This window comes from Struthio camelus, chromosome 7 (assembly GCF_040807025.1).
Source record: "Struthio camelus isolate bStrCam1 chromosome 7, bStrCam1.hap1, whole genome shotgun sequence".
In the NCBI taxonomy this organism is placed as follows: domain Eukaryota; kingdom Metazoa; phylum Chordata; class Aves; order Struthioniformes; family Struthionidae; genus Struthio; species Struthio camelus.
In genome coordinates, this window is record NC_090948.1 from 6,190,693 (window position 1) to 6,205,642 (window position 14,950).

Genomic DNA, 14,950 nt, shown 5'->3' on the forward strand with positions numbered 1-14,950 from the left:
TTGTTTCAGCTCTATTATTATCATTTTTAATCATGCCTTCTAATTCATGCAGTACCATACTCATGGAAATACAAGTAGGAATTTGCAGGAGTTGTCTAAAGATGCTAACAAGACTGCTGTGGTGTTAAATGTGCAATTGGCACACGTTAAAGCCATATCTGTGCATAATGAGAGTTTTTTTGACCTGGCTCAATCTTTCCCAACCTTTTTGTTGCTGAGAAAACTGGCAGTGTTGTGCTTCTCACTGTAAATTGATAAGGCTACTTTCCTTCCAAAAAAGAGAGTTAAATAATCACAAGTATTAAAAAAGTCATAAATGAACTCTAATACAAACGGAACGAACGGATTATGTTAAAGGAAAACACAAGATCATGGCTGCTTTATTAATGAGAAGTTTGCACCTGCATTTCTTCTTATAGTCCATGAGCGTGGGAGGAAACAGAGGTAGGATAATCTCTACGGCTGCAATGGGACAGTTATTGATGATGGAGGAGGTGAATTTTAACTGAGACGTTCACTCTTGGGGATGAATGTTTCCAAAGGGACAAAAGCGCACTGGGGATTTTTAGGTGACTGGATTAGACTAGGAATAAAAGAGATGTGGCAGTGAAGGGACCTGGAAGTGGACCAGGATGGTGCAGACAGAAGAGATTGACGTAGTAGACATTCGGGTTTGTTCATAACTGAGGAGCTGAGGCTGAAGGGGTTGTGGCAACTGGGAAGACACAGGAGTGAAAGGCTGTGGGGGCTTCCCCAGAGGTTTAAAATTCAGGAGAGAAACAACTAGGGGATAGGTGTTGGGGTGAGATAGGTAAAAGGGTGAGAGATCTGGGAGCACAAATGTGAAATTCTGTGGCTATTAGAAAAAAAAGTTGCCCTGACCGCCTTCACGTTGGTTTCCTCTCCTCTCACTGCTGTGCAGACGGCTGTGTGACTTGAAATCCAGAGGTGGCTGTATTTGACAGGTTTTGAGAATTTTATGTCAGTAGGTCATCTTTTGGATCACTACTGTTCCCGTGGTACCGCTTCAATAGCGGTTGCTTTATTCAAACTTAGAAATAAAGTGAAACCTAATTTAATTATAATTGAAAAGCCAGATTAAAATCATAGTTCATTAAGCACATTTGAATATTGACCTGCTCTATAAATATGAAATATTATGATTTTGTTTTTTAGGTTAGTCTTTAAAGTTTGCATGAACATGTCGAAATTTTTGACCCTTCAAGTTCATGAAAGAAAAACACTGCCACTGTCAGAATTGGAGCTGAGAGAAAAGATCAACATTACAGTGCATTAGCTGCAAAACTCTTTATCACTTTTCCAGATATTTGTGAAATTCTAAAATACATTTATTAGGGGTTTTTAACTACCTGCACAAATTAGGTGGTCAAAACTGTTCGTTTGAACAGTTGTTAATAAGCTGTTCAGATGTTCTGTATTTACAGGTTAATAGTCCTGTGTTGGTTAGTGTTTTTTTGCAGCATTGTTGCTGCCGTTAGACCAGATTATACACATTACTGGCCAGGATAATTTCAGTTAGACTATCAATTTGAAATGTACATTTTCTTTGATATCTATGCTAATGTACTGTTTTGAGCATTTGTAAGAAGCTCCTAGCTCTACATTCGAATGATTATTCAAACAAATTAGTTTTTTCCCCGCTCTTTAATGAAATTTTATCCTAAAGCAGTTCTGTCAAATGTTGCTCAGCCAGAAGGCTGAGGATGGTGCTTCAAGGTCTTGGAGGGGCAGAGTGTAAATCTATCCGTTAAGAAGCACAGCTAGCGTGCTTAGAGGATTTTTTAGTGAGGGCCTGTGTCTTGTTCACTGTAAAAGACTGATAGATGTTCAAATGAGAGGAAATAGCTGCGCTGATTTTGCGTGCTTATGAAAGTAATGCTATTTTGTCCATTTGGATATGTATGCTTAATGTCAGAGGAATGTAGACACAGAGGAGAGATCAATAAATAGAAAATTACACAGCAAAAGACTTTCTCATTTTTGTAGCACAAAAACTGTGGCCAGCCTAAGTGTTTTCCATTAAAGCTGTTACATCATCTGTCTTGCAAGCTTTATGTGAATTTATCTGAATTACCTGAACTATAATAGCCAATATGTATAATCAGGTCTTTTCAAGAGCAGTAAAGGAGCACTTCAGGATCTTGTCCGATATTTAGAACAGGTTATAGATTCTGTGTTGCAGAAATGAGTGCGATCCTGATGTGCGCATCCTCAGACGCAGGAGCATGTCCTCTCCTAACGCAGGGCTGTATGATGGGAATACTCATCACTAGGGGAGGCAAGCCTAAAGGCTTAGGCTGATGAGGTCCAACACAGGCATGTCTTGAGTGGACCAGCACAGAGCATGGAAACTCTGAGTGTCTGAATTTCTCTCCTGCTCTGGGAGCTCACACACTGGATGTGTTATTGGCCGGCTGACCGATCAGCTGTGTCCAGCGTGGGGAGCCTGGAGCCAGGGAGAAAGGGGGGGACACTGCAGTCTTGCTGATAGCTCCACACCTGCATTCCTCGATATAGTAAGTGTGTTGTATAAGAAGAGGGCAGAAGTGTAGAAATATAACAGTGCTTTTAAAGGTTTACATAATCTTTTCCATTTTACTTTGAAGGCAGAACTGTTTTCAGGAAAGGAAATTTGGAGGATGAAAAGTATGCGGTCGGGTCACAATAACAACAGCAATAATAACTCCCGCTGTGTGCTTTCTGGAATCGTAGGGTGCACCAGTGAGTTAAATCTCCTGCAGCCGGGAGAGACCATCATCCCTGTGGGAGAGATGCCATTTGCCAGGCGTACGGCAAACCTTTGGCAGAGTCTACTGGACAACCCAACCGTTCAGTTCCCAGTCTACTTGACCCCAGGGCTGTTAACTGCAGTTACGGAGCAGCTGAGCGCTGGGAGCCGTACACAGTACAAAGGATGATCTCTCTGTGCATAAAACTTAATGCAATCTCTGGAAAGGGTTAGAACAATAAAACGTTACCATTTGTCTGTGAGACGTTAGAAGTTGTTTTTCATACTCTCTTGTAGCCTGTCTCTTTCTCTCTTTCTTTTAGGGCACACAGAAAGGAATTTCAGTGAAAATTTCAGTTCCTCATTGTTCTATTTCCCGTGTTTTTTCACACCAAAATAAGGCCTTTCCCCCCTTTGTTCAGACATGTAAAAAGCTTTTGCTTATACATGCACTGTGTGAGGGATAATGCAAGACTAGTAAGGTAAGAATCTCTCTGCTATGACACTTTTTGGCTTTATGAGGCTAGTGAAACGCACACAATGTCAGCCTGACAATAGGGCTTTGCGTTAAGGACAGACTAGTATTAAAACCCTGTTGACAATTTCACATTTTAAAACAAGAACATTCATGTTGCATGCCTTAGTCCTTGACTTACTGGACATTCCTCTATTTCTTTTAACCCTCTGGTATATGTGTGATTTGAAAGGATAGCTTTTAACTCGTTCTAATGTGGTTTTCTACTGTTTTCATTGACATCAACAGGCTTTGTGTCAAGCTAGACTTATCAGTCCTGCTACAGATTTCTTCTCCCTGGCTGGCAGGGGAACTACTGAAGTATTACATCAAACTCCTGGGAAATGCTTTATGTCCTTATCCCTTTTTCAAAGTCCATCAAGTTGTGGCCTCTGCCTTGTGCTCTGCCTGTGAAAGCTTTCGGGTTCCTGAGATGGCATAGTTTGGGCTCTTCCCAGTCACCGTCTTCCTGCCATATGAGAAAGAAGTGTGCAGATGAACTCATGCTATGTGCTGCTATGTGAACATGTGTTTTAGCGAAAACGCACATAGGAAAAGAAGCTAAAATTGTATTGTAGAGCTGTCCAAAGAGACAGATGGGATAACATCAGTGGGGCTTTGTCTGCTGGAGAAACAGTGCCATTACCTGAAATCTGAGGTGCAGGTGATGAAGCCAAGGACAAAGAGTTTGAATAAACATGATTCATTTCTGTAAAGACATTGTCTTTTACTAAACTGACCTTGGTAAGAAGGAGGGTTTAGGTAGCACAAGGAAGTTAGATTATGGAAATGCTTTGCTCTAGATAGAATGCTGCCTGCTTCTGGTTTCTATCACAATATTTTAACTTTTAGAACAAAAATTGTTTAATAATCAGTGTTAAAAATGTTTAATTTTATAAGAAAGTGGTATTCAATGACAGGAAGCAACAATACAGAGCCTGGTTCCCTGGTGCCTTACTCTGTGCTGCATGTTGATATGGGTTCACTAGCGTGAACCAAAGCACTGAGCTGGGCATTTGAGCATAGTAATTAGCAATGACACAGCAGCAGAAAGAAATACCTCAAATTTATATAAAGAGCCCCTAAATCTATATAATATCTAATATCTAATTTATATATATATATATATATATATAAAATATCTAATATCTATTGATAAAAGATGTCAAAGTTTGTAAGGAATGATTTCATCAGCACTGGTAATGTTGATCTGATCCATAAGCTGTTCTACTAGTCTATCTAAAAGACTTCTGTTGTTTATCAAGCCTGCAGGGGCTTGCAGGGGTGGTATTTACCACTTAATGTTTGATAACACTGACCTGTTATTCCTTGTAGCCTTAAAGAATCTTCTGATTTTACAGAGAGTCTTGGAAGACAGCATTGTCCTAGCTTACCGTAGATGATACCTTCGCCTTCAGAAGTTACGTAGGAAATGATGATTTGAAGGGTCTCTATAGAAGTGTATATAAATGGAACATGACAGTTCAGCAGCACTTCTGAATAGGCTATAAACAACATGCAGTGCTTCATATTATGCAGAAGAGAAACCAAACTGACATGCAGCTGGTGGAAGCTACTCGATTCCTGGCTCACATATAGTGTATGACATTAATTAATAGAGGCATTTTGCCTACACCTGCTCAGTTGTTCCTGGTCTTCTGAAAAAGCAGCCAGCACTCAAACTTACTCCTCCACATCACTGAGTGATCAGTGGCGTTAGCAGTGTTTTCCTTCTGGCATTTCATAGTGTGCCGGCCCCCTAAGCAATTGCTTATTTCTGGAGTAAGGAAGTGAAGGTTTAGCTTGGCCTGTGTGTAGAAAGCTACCTTGAAGGAGGAAATTCCTGTGGGGACTCTGACATCTGTTTGGTCAGACCCCCTCCTATGTCACTCCACCTAGGGGTATGGAAAACAAGTGTGGTTTCAAATCAGGTCCTTTATATGAATTTGAATAATGCTGGATTTATAGAGAAATCTGAGTTGTAATTCCTCATGCCCTGACTGCTGCTGAAACTCTCCAGCTCTCTAATTAGAGAGAAATCATTAATCCAGCCCCCGAGTGTTCATAAACCTAGGCCAAATTTGCAGCTTGTGTAGGTGGGATCTTTTATGAAGGACAGTGACTCTCTGTGTTTCCTGTTCTTCCAAGCTATTTCCTTTACTGTCAGCTAGAGCAGGATAGAAACATGGAAGGTCTTCAAGAACATCTGGAGTTCTTGAATGGGTTCATCTGGAATGACGAAAGATTAATAAAGAACATTTAATCCTTCTTTTACTAGTTTATATTTAGCCCAAACAGGTAGTGATCAGAGACAGATACCCTGTGGTTAGCCCAGTGACATGAGTAAATGCCTTCACCCAGTGGTAGGTTTCCATGCCACCAAAAACCATCATCAGAGCCAGTAATAATAGTGCATATGTGTACAGTCTCAACGGGGATGCCAAAAGTTGAATGGGTTTAAACTGAGTGACTTGCACAGACAGAGAGGGTTATTCTTAAGACTTTGACTGAAGTGTTCATTAGTGGTATCACTTGGCTAATTCTGAGCTCCCTCACCACATGCCACTCTGAGAATATACAGGTATCTCCGCTTTGAGGTGGCATAGGGTGCACTGGCCCTGTAAGAAATGTGAGCTATGCCTGAGAAGTTTGACCTTTTTATCAACACCAGGCAGTGGTTAAATCACCTGACAAGTTATCATATAACTACATTTTCCTTTGGAGCAGTTTTGATAATCCTTTGGGTATAGTTCGGAAGAGAGCACAAGGAGGGGGCCCGTGTATGCCACAGATTGCTCACACTGCTGTCTTCCCAGTCTGCAAGGTTTGTGCTCTGGGGCAGCTCGTTGCATGGGGGATGTGTCAGATGGATGTGCCTCTGTCTGTAAAATCACCTGCTTGAGGAGAACCCCTGGATGTGCCACCTCATTTGATGGGAGAGGACACACTCAGCTTATTCTGGGAAGGAGTCTTCTTGCAACGCTTTCCTCCAGCTGCAGTGCAGCTCCTTGACCTGTGTTGCCTTCAGGGACCTGACGTTAGGTACTTTGGGGAGCAGAAGCATTGGACTAGTGCTGCATGCTGGGTGAAGCTGTAACATAGGAGAGAAATATTTCAGTCCAAATGTATGACAGAAAAGACGGTGATTGATTTAAGGCTGAAGGGCCAGTCTTATGAGTTTGGGATGCTAAGGCACACAAGGGCCGTAATTACAGTCCGACTCAAAAAACTCTAGGATACTTTTGAGAGACCCATAATTTAAAAGATAATTTGCAGTTTTCCAAAGCAACAGATGTTGCACGATCCAGAAGGAAGGCAATTGAGAATGGGCAGTGTTTTCACAGACGGAGTCCAGAATGCCACAGAGGAGGTACCTGGGGCAGAAAAGCTTCCAGAGTTCAGTCAGAGTCAAGCAAAATAAGCAAATGGAGCTGAACTTGCTGTGACAACCAGGGCAAGCGAAGAGGAGAGCATGGCAGGACTGTGTTTTCTGTTAAGCAGAGAGACAGCTGGAACTGTTTAATTTTATATTCAGTGATGACTGAATATAGAGAATTTCTGTCAAGGGCTATAGGCCCAGAATGGTTACTGATGTCTCACTTAAAGGCATAGTTTGAGGGAGGCCTCCGTAGCTTCACAGTGGCAGCTGTCAAGATGACTCCTTAGGAGTTGGTAACATTTAAAAACTGGTATTTAAGACTCTGATAAATGTGTCTGACTAATTAAAAATTGTAGAAAAGAATTAGATTTCTTGATTTCTTCTTTTTTTTTTTTTTTTAATTGAGGATCTGTCCATTGTCCCCAGAACTCGTGTTTGGTCTTACATTCGCTATTCAGCTTTTATTTCCTAGCCTGCACTTCAGTCACACATTTGCAAGGAGAGGAAACAAGCACATTCAAAAGGAGAAAATAAGATTAGTTTTCATTTTTTTGAAATGAATCAAATGCCTTATCCAAAACCCATTGAATTCCATGTGAGTTTTTCTGCTGACTTCAGTGGGCTTTGGCTCTGGCTTTTAGCTCTCATGAAGGGTCCTGAACTGTCTGTCCTAGGGTGACAAGGCGGTTTGGATAGACAATTACCAGAGCTCTTCTCAGTCCTTGGCACAGCCAGGTTGCTTAGGAGACTTGGCCTCTGGATAGGGCCCAGAGTTCACCCCTTCCGGGGATATTGTCTCCTCTCCCTGCCAACGCACTCCAGCAGCAGTGGTGCTTTTTCAGTCACAATACGCTCTACTTTGGCGTCTGGCAGCAGCAAATCCTGTCGTCCTACATCCTCCTTCATCAGACATGCTCAGCAAGCAGCATACCTTCCCTCTGCTTATTCCCTCCCCTACCCTGGGACCAGAGGGGTGTGATCAAATCTTCTGGTCTCATCTGTTGACTGTGAAGCCTGCCTTTTGGCCCCTACCGCACGCATCCTTACCCACGCACCCTCATCTCATGTGTTGGCATCATGTCTCTCTCCTCTCTGATGTCCCCTTGTGCTGGCTGCAGGAAAAAAATTTGAGAGATGCGGCCCTTCTGTAGGAACTACCTGCCCAGGGGCTTAAACTTAAAAGCCAGTTCTCAGGACCTCCTTGAGAAATAGGTTGCAGTACGGGTATTTCCGAGATCGTTCCTCCATTCACTTCTCCCTCCATCATCTGTGGCAGGATGAGCTCCCACCCATCTCCAGATATTCTGCAGAGTTGGGAGATTCCTGGGCAACTCCCACAATAGTGCCAGTTTTTAGGAAACTCGGTGAGATCAATCTCCTGGAATTTTCCAGCTTTCTTGGATTCTTTGCAGATTTCCTTCTTGGAGGAAGGTATTCTGTCCCAAAGTTTTAACATTAACAGGTTAAACAGCAGGTTCTTCTAAGCCACAGAAGGGCAGTTCTGTTTATCAGTCGTCTTCTCAAATAGAGAGTCTGTTTGTCAAGCAGAAATTTTTAAGGAGCGGGGGAGGAACTTGAGCCCTGAGAATCTTTATAAAGGTGTATAGTTTAGGTATTTGTAGCCTTGAATGTGATGTTCCTCACATGAGCAATCACTATGGCTCTGCCTTTTGTAAATGATTGACCCTTCAAAAGGAGGTATCCTTGGTTGTATCTAACCTGCAAATCGGATGGGAAAGCAGGCTGGTGCGGGCTTTTTAAGGCAAGTTCCAGCTCTTCCTACATACAGAGCATCGAGCATGCTTTCTCACCATAAAATATTATCACGTTAGACATTGGAAAGAACTAGAATAAAATGAAATGGATTGTACTGAGATTTATACATGTTTATTGATTTTTGGTTCAACTATTTTCAAATCAATATGCAGAAAATATACTTCACTTTTTAAAATCCATTAGATCTCAGCTAAGATAAGAAAGCAGGGCATATCTATGAAATATCTTTTAGATCTATATTTAGTTCACTAAGTAACTAATATTTATGGGAATAAAATTAGTACCTCCTGCTTTTTATGGTCTTCTATGATGTAGCGTTAGTAGGCTTGAAGACACGACATCTTACCTATGGGGTGATTTTCTATATTACAGCACATTCTGCTGACTTGCTTTTGAAAACATGTTGTGTTAGCAGTGAGAGTGGAACACTGTAAAATTTCAGTGGTCAATTAGCAAAGCTTTATTTCTCAGGGGTCTGATTCAGCTTAGTGTGAGTCAGTGAAGGGCAATATTGAAATCAGTAGGGCCGCTGAGTTACAAGCTTGGTTCCCACATTGTTTCCTATTAAAATATTGCTGTCTGAGTGAAATAACTAAAGACATATATGGTCACTATAGTTTAGTGATGATCCTGATTATAATTGTTATGTTATACAAGGCAAATGCATATTCTTAAATGCTTTTCAGAAGTGCTGTTCATGGTGAAGTTAGTTTCACCAACTTTTAAGGTGTTTTTTGAAGACAGCTTTGACTCCTCTGCCAGTCTTTCATAAGAAAAGAAAACAGCATTTCCAACTAATGTTTGTGGAGCCAATTGTTTGAGTGATGATAGCTGCTTATAAATGTAAGGCTTGTTTTTTAAACACCAGTATTGATGTGAGATTTGTGGACACAGTTTGTGAAAGCACGTATACTTAAGCAAAGTCCCTAAATACGTATAGTTTGCAGAGAAGTAAGACAGGACAACAACCTGAAATGACTATTTCCAAGAAATAATAATGTACAGATTTATACACATTGGTCATTTTTAATTAAGATAAGTTTCTCCATACTTCGTTATTTCCCCCAATATTGAATTTATTTCCTGTGGTCCTGGGACTGCAGGTTTGTCATGAAACCCCACTGAATTTGCATCAGGATGGGATGTTCTACTTCTGTGTTGTTTGCCTGTATGGCCATAGGAGTACTCTCTTCTGCTGAAATGGAAGAGTTGAATGAACACTGATCATTGCTCCATACATCAGAGGGTAACTAAAGTTTATTTTTAATGCATTGACCCTTAGAGAAGAAATTTCATGAATATCTTACCTATGTATTTATATTTGTTATATATTTGTATGCACACACACGCACACACATGCGCACACAAACACTTTCAAACATTCTTTAAGGAAGGTGGTGCCAAGAGTGTAAGAATTTTGCTGTTACTTCTTTACCTGGCCTTTTCTTTTTTGGTAGAGGAAAGGTTTGACAGTCATCAATAAAAGATTAAATCATTGATGGCTATCAGGATAAACTAAACACATTTTGTGTGTTGATGCTGGCATAGTAGGAACTTTTCCAAGATGTTTCAGGCCTCATTCTCTGGTTTGTTTAAGGGCAGAGAGTAAGGTCACAAAGGAAATCAAACCCTGATGTGGAGAAATGAAACATGAGGCCTACTGACTTCTAAAAAACATTTTAAATAACATTCTCTAAGGTTTCATTTTATACTGAAGGCAGCTGTAATAAGTTTTGGGAGATGGTGTAAGGTTTCTATTAAAGAGAGATTTTGCTTGCTGTTTTTGTACCCAAATGAAGGAGTGAGAGAGAAGGAATTAGAGCTTATTTAGTATAAGGTGAGAAACTTTAAAAGTTCTCTCCAGAACTATAAAATAGTAATTTAGACATTCTACTGTAATTTGAAAATTAAAAAATATTAAACTGTTCCTCGATCTTTGAAAAGGACATACATAGCCATGGAATAATTTAATAACTGCTACACAAATGCACTTTTGCCACAAGTAAAATAAGACTGCTGCTTTGTAGTATGCTGCCAGCATTGCCTCAGTGAATAAATTCCCAGTAGATGTTTGCCGCATGCCAAATATATTGGATTGTATGAAAGATCCCATTGTTCCATGGGCATCATTATTTGCTATTACACTCGCAATGTTTGCTTGTGAAACAGTTTATTGGAAACTAGTATGTTTAAGAAGGAGCGCTTGATTTGAAATTCAGTTGATTTGGCTCATAATGTCCAAGCTTGTACAGTATACAGCCTCTAATAAGAAGCATTTAGGTCCACTGTTTTTTACTTACCTTTGAAAGAATTCTTGGAGCAGAAGACAAGGGACAGCTCGGGCAGGGAGGGAGCAATGGACCTTTCCCTTAGCATTAACTTTAAATTCTTCAGCATTAACTTTGAATTCTTATCACCTGAGACATATGTGGGAGAATCCAGGTGACAAGGCTGTTTCTGATATGCGGGTGTCCATAGGAAATTTTTTTGTCCAATGAAGCTACTGTTCCTCTGCAAGGGAAGGGCAGAGTTAAGTTTTTGTGAAGGAGGTGGTGAGCTGCTGGATAGATTAAGAAAGCTGCAGCCCTCTGAAGGCTTTTGGGGATGGTGAGATTGTCCAACCCACTCAGTGGATAATGAAGAGGCTTTGGTTCCTTGGGTGGTCATTTTGAGGACTTTCTTTTGTGTGATGTTCAGGTGAACTGTTTGATGCTTTGCCCACTTTTGTTGTCCAGCAAAACAAGGGCTGTTGGAGGCCCTGGTAGCTTGGGAGCTGAGATTATGCTCTGCTCACCATCCATAAGATTTTAGCAGCTTTTAGGTCAGGCTCTGTGAGTGTGGTGGAAAGCTACAGCACTGTCACAGCTGAGGGCAAGGTTCCCATCGATTTCAGCACAGCTGATATTTTGCCCAAAGACTGTGTTTGTCATATCCATGAAACTGGGCTGGGAGCACTGACTGTAGTGGCTGTCTGGACACCCAGATGACACAGGATACACTCGGTGTGTTCAATGTCATAAGCTCGAGGAATAATGTTTAATAAATGCTTAGTCAAGTCTACAGACTAAAAAGTCTTATCGGGTCACATTAAATATACTGTGGTTTCTCAGAGAACTCAGTATCTCCTCGCGTCACGCTTCAAATGAGAACAAACTGGTATTTCTGTTGCTGTGGCTGGGTAGCAGCAGAGAACAGCTAACTTAGCAATAGTGACCAGAGCATTTTGAAAAGCTATCTGGTATGTATCCTGCAAAAGGAGTTATAGTGCCGATGCTTCTGCTGCTAGTTATGAGAAAATCCTTTAGGTTTATTTTAATACCTTATTAATTCATTTAAAAATTGATTAATCTTTCTTTCTAATTTGTGGGAGTTTAGCCCAATTAGAATACTTCAAAAGTTAGAGGTACTTATTACAATGAACACTTTAAAAATATATCTTTTCTGTAATTCTTAAGTGATTAAATTACGAAAAATGCTTAACGTTTTTAGGCAGGGTTTCTCCCCTCCCCCTGAACAGCTATTCTTCATATTACAAGTGTAGTGCTCAAGTCATCTCCTTTGAACTGTAGTTTTTGTTATACGTTTTGGCTGCAGTGTTATTTCGGAGGAGTCAGCCAACAGGCTTACAGGGCTTTTTGGCTCGAGTTCACTTACAGTTTTCTTGGCAGCTCAGCTTATTTATGCATCTTTATTTCTCTCTCTCTCTCCCTCCTTCTCGCTCACCCTCCCCATCTCAACAGAGCGATCACCACATAGACCTATCCTCCAAGCTGGTCTCCCAGCAAATGCCTCCGCGGTAGTTGGGGGTGACGTCGAGTTTGTCTGCAAAGTCTACAGTGATGCTCAACCTCATATTCAGTGGATAAAACACGTAGAGAAGAATGGCAGTAAATATGGGCCAGATGGATTGCCATATCTTCAGGTTTTAAAGGTGAGACCTTACGGATGCTGATGATGGTGACGGCTTCTTTAAGGCCTTGAATTGATTTGATGTAAATCCAAGAATTTAGAGATCAGAACTTTTTTTGGAATTGGAAGCGTTTATGTTACAAATGAAATGATATGTCAGGCAAACATTTGGTAGTCTAAATGCTAATTGTGCAGCTCATAGGCACTCTTTTCCTATTCTGTGCTTCCATAACATCATAGATCTGTAACTATTTCAGGCATGATTTATTAAAAAAAAAAATTCCTCTTAAAGGACATCACTGACATGTTTTGGTAGAGCATGTCCAAAACATACCCAGGAGAATCTACTCCGTTTCTCTCACATTTCTTCAGCCTCTTTATTTCAAAGGCCGTTCAGTAATGTATCACCTGCTGCCAAAAGCTTGTTGGCAGGACTGGGTTTTCTGGATGCTGCGCCTGCAAAGATGTCCATTTTTCACCTACTTGATGTGGCACATCAGTTGCACCAGGTTATTCTTACTGGCAGGCATTTTAAGCAAGTTTGTTCAAGGAAATTCTCCACCGTGAAGTTTTCCAAGTTGGTTGGTGCTGCCAGACTCCAGGGTGCTGGCAGTCAGGACAGCCAGCTCTATGCCATATCTTTCCACACAGCCGGTATACCAGTTCGGATGCTTTTTCTCCCCTCCACTGTTTTCTACCTTCTCATGTGATGCTGCTGATTAAAAACAAAAACAAAACAGCAAAAAAAACCCCTCTCAATGTTTTGACACTGATACTTGCATGCAGTGGAAGACGTATTCTTTTGACATGTTGGTGGTGGGACCATAGACAGATTGATGTCCATTTTGGGCAGCAGTTACATTGTTCTCCTATGTTATTGGTCTATTCTAGCATTCGGGGATAAATAGTTCCAATGCTGAAGTGCTGACACTGTACAATGTGACAGAGGCGGACGCTGGAGAATATATTTGTAAGGTCTCCAATTATATAGGGGAGGCCAACCAGTCTGCCTGGCTCTCTGTTCTGCCAAGTATACAAGGTAACAATGTTTTTTAAAGAAAGCTGGATGTAGAAGCTGGAAAAAATGGTGCTTTGGGAGACTGCAGGCAGCTTATAGGATAACTCTTTGGCCTTGTGGTATATTTGTAATCCTCCTTTGATGATGCAACTGGTATTACACCAGCAGCCATGGAAAAATTCCCACAACATTCTGCGTGTACCATAAGCAATGTTTTCTGAAGTTGATCTTTATTCTTTCTTGTATTTGCTATCTGTGTGTGTGTTTATGTTCAGGTTTGTTGTTAATTCTGCATTCTTCGCAATTCGCATATAGAGTACTCATTGAATAACATAATTAAGATCTAATTAGTGTATATATGTATATTTTTACCTACACACATACATATATACACACTTACATATGTGAAATGTTCATATAAGTACCCACTGGTCGATTTAGTAACTTAAAACTTCTTACATCACCTGCAACTGTGCAGGGTGGGAGTCCTTCCCCACTGTATTCATCCACTATTGTGGGTAATAGCGCCTCAATAACATTAAAACCTGGCAGTGATGTGAGTACAACGCACAACTAAACTGACTTTAGAGTGGTCTGGTACAAATATGCTTATTCCCTTATCATATATTTCAAAGTAATGTTTTTGAATGGAACAGAAACAAAAGCAATAAAGTACTTCCTCCATTTAAAATAATTTCTCTAAATCTCCATCATTGAGTACCTGATGCTCATGCCCTGTTGTGCCTCTCTTGGGACAGCTGGGAAGTTCCAGGTCTAAAAGTCTCTGTACTCTTTTGTAAAAGTTTGGATGATCACTGATACAGTGGTCGGTGTGCTGCACAATGACTTGTCAAGCTAGAGATTTAGCAAGTCTTGAAGGAAGCCAGAAAAAAACTTCTAGAATTTTTTTTTGTATTCTAAGATTTAGAAAAATATATTTTTTCCATCTCCTCATTTTTGAACCTCTGAGGTCCAGCTTTTCTCCACATCTGTGAGAGCCACAAATGATCTTTTTTAAACAGGAGCTACGATTCCTTCCTAGCAAAGTGACTCTCTCCACTGTGCTTCTAAGCACACCACCAAATATCACCAGACTTCTGATTAAACTGTGAGATTTGGAAACACTGCACAATGTAGAGTGTTATAGTGCAGTGGATGATGGAAGGACTATAGCCTGCTTAAAACACCTACTAAGTTGTGCCTTTGGAGCAGAATTTGACTTTTATTTCACCCTTTCAGAATATATTTTCGTAGTAAATTCTTTTCTCTTAAACAGGTAACTACATGTGAAGGATACCACATTCTGTCCTGCTTTGTTTTCTCTTTGTTTTTCTTTCAACATTCTTTTATTAATAAAAGAAGAAAAAAGCTTTGTGGGTTAATTTTTCCATGTCATTTGATTGCATGCATGTTTAGGTGGTGAGTTTAGGTCTGGTGACGGGTGTTGATTACTTTCTGAGGTGAGCTGGGACCTGTTGGTAAACGGCTTTTGGATGAGGGATTGTGGATGGGGAAGGAGCTTTGCATCTGTACACCTCTGTCTTTACAAAGTGCAAAGCACTGTGGCTCCATCTCCCTATCCACAAGGATTCTCTCAATGTCTAG

The 14,950-nt window shown here is 40.6% G+C and overlaps 1 protein-coding gene across 19 annotated transcripts in view; it reads left to right on the forward strand.

Moving 5' to 3' along the window:
* Positions 1-14,950, forward strand: part of FGFR2 (fibroblast growth factor receptor 2) — a 103,187-nt gene that overhangs the window by 58,456 nt on the left and 29,781 nt on the right. For 11 of the 19 annotated variants that reach the window (XM_068951533.1, XM_068951539.1, XM_068951532.1 and 8 more), the window contains 2 exons: positions 12,159-12,349; positions 13,219-13,366. In XM_068951533.1, coding sequence (XP_068807634.1) covers positions 12,159-12,349; positions 13,219-13,366 — 339 coding nt within the window. The remainder of the gene's footprint in view (positions 1-12,158; positions 12,350-13,218; positions 13,367-14,950) is intronic. The other 8 variants (XM_068951541.1, XM_068951535.1, XM_068951542.1 and 5 more) reach the window with 1 other exon arrangement.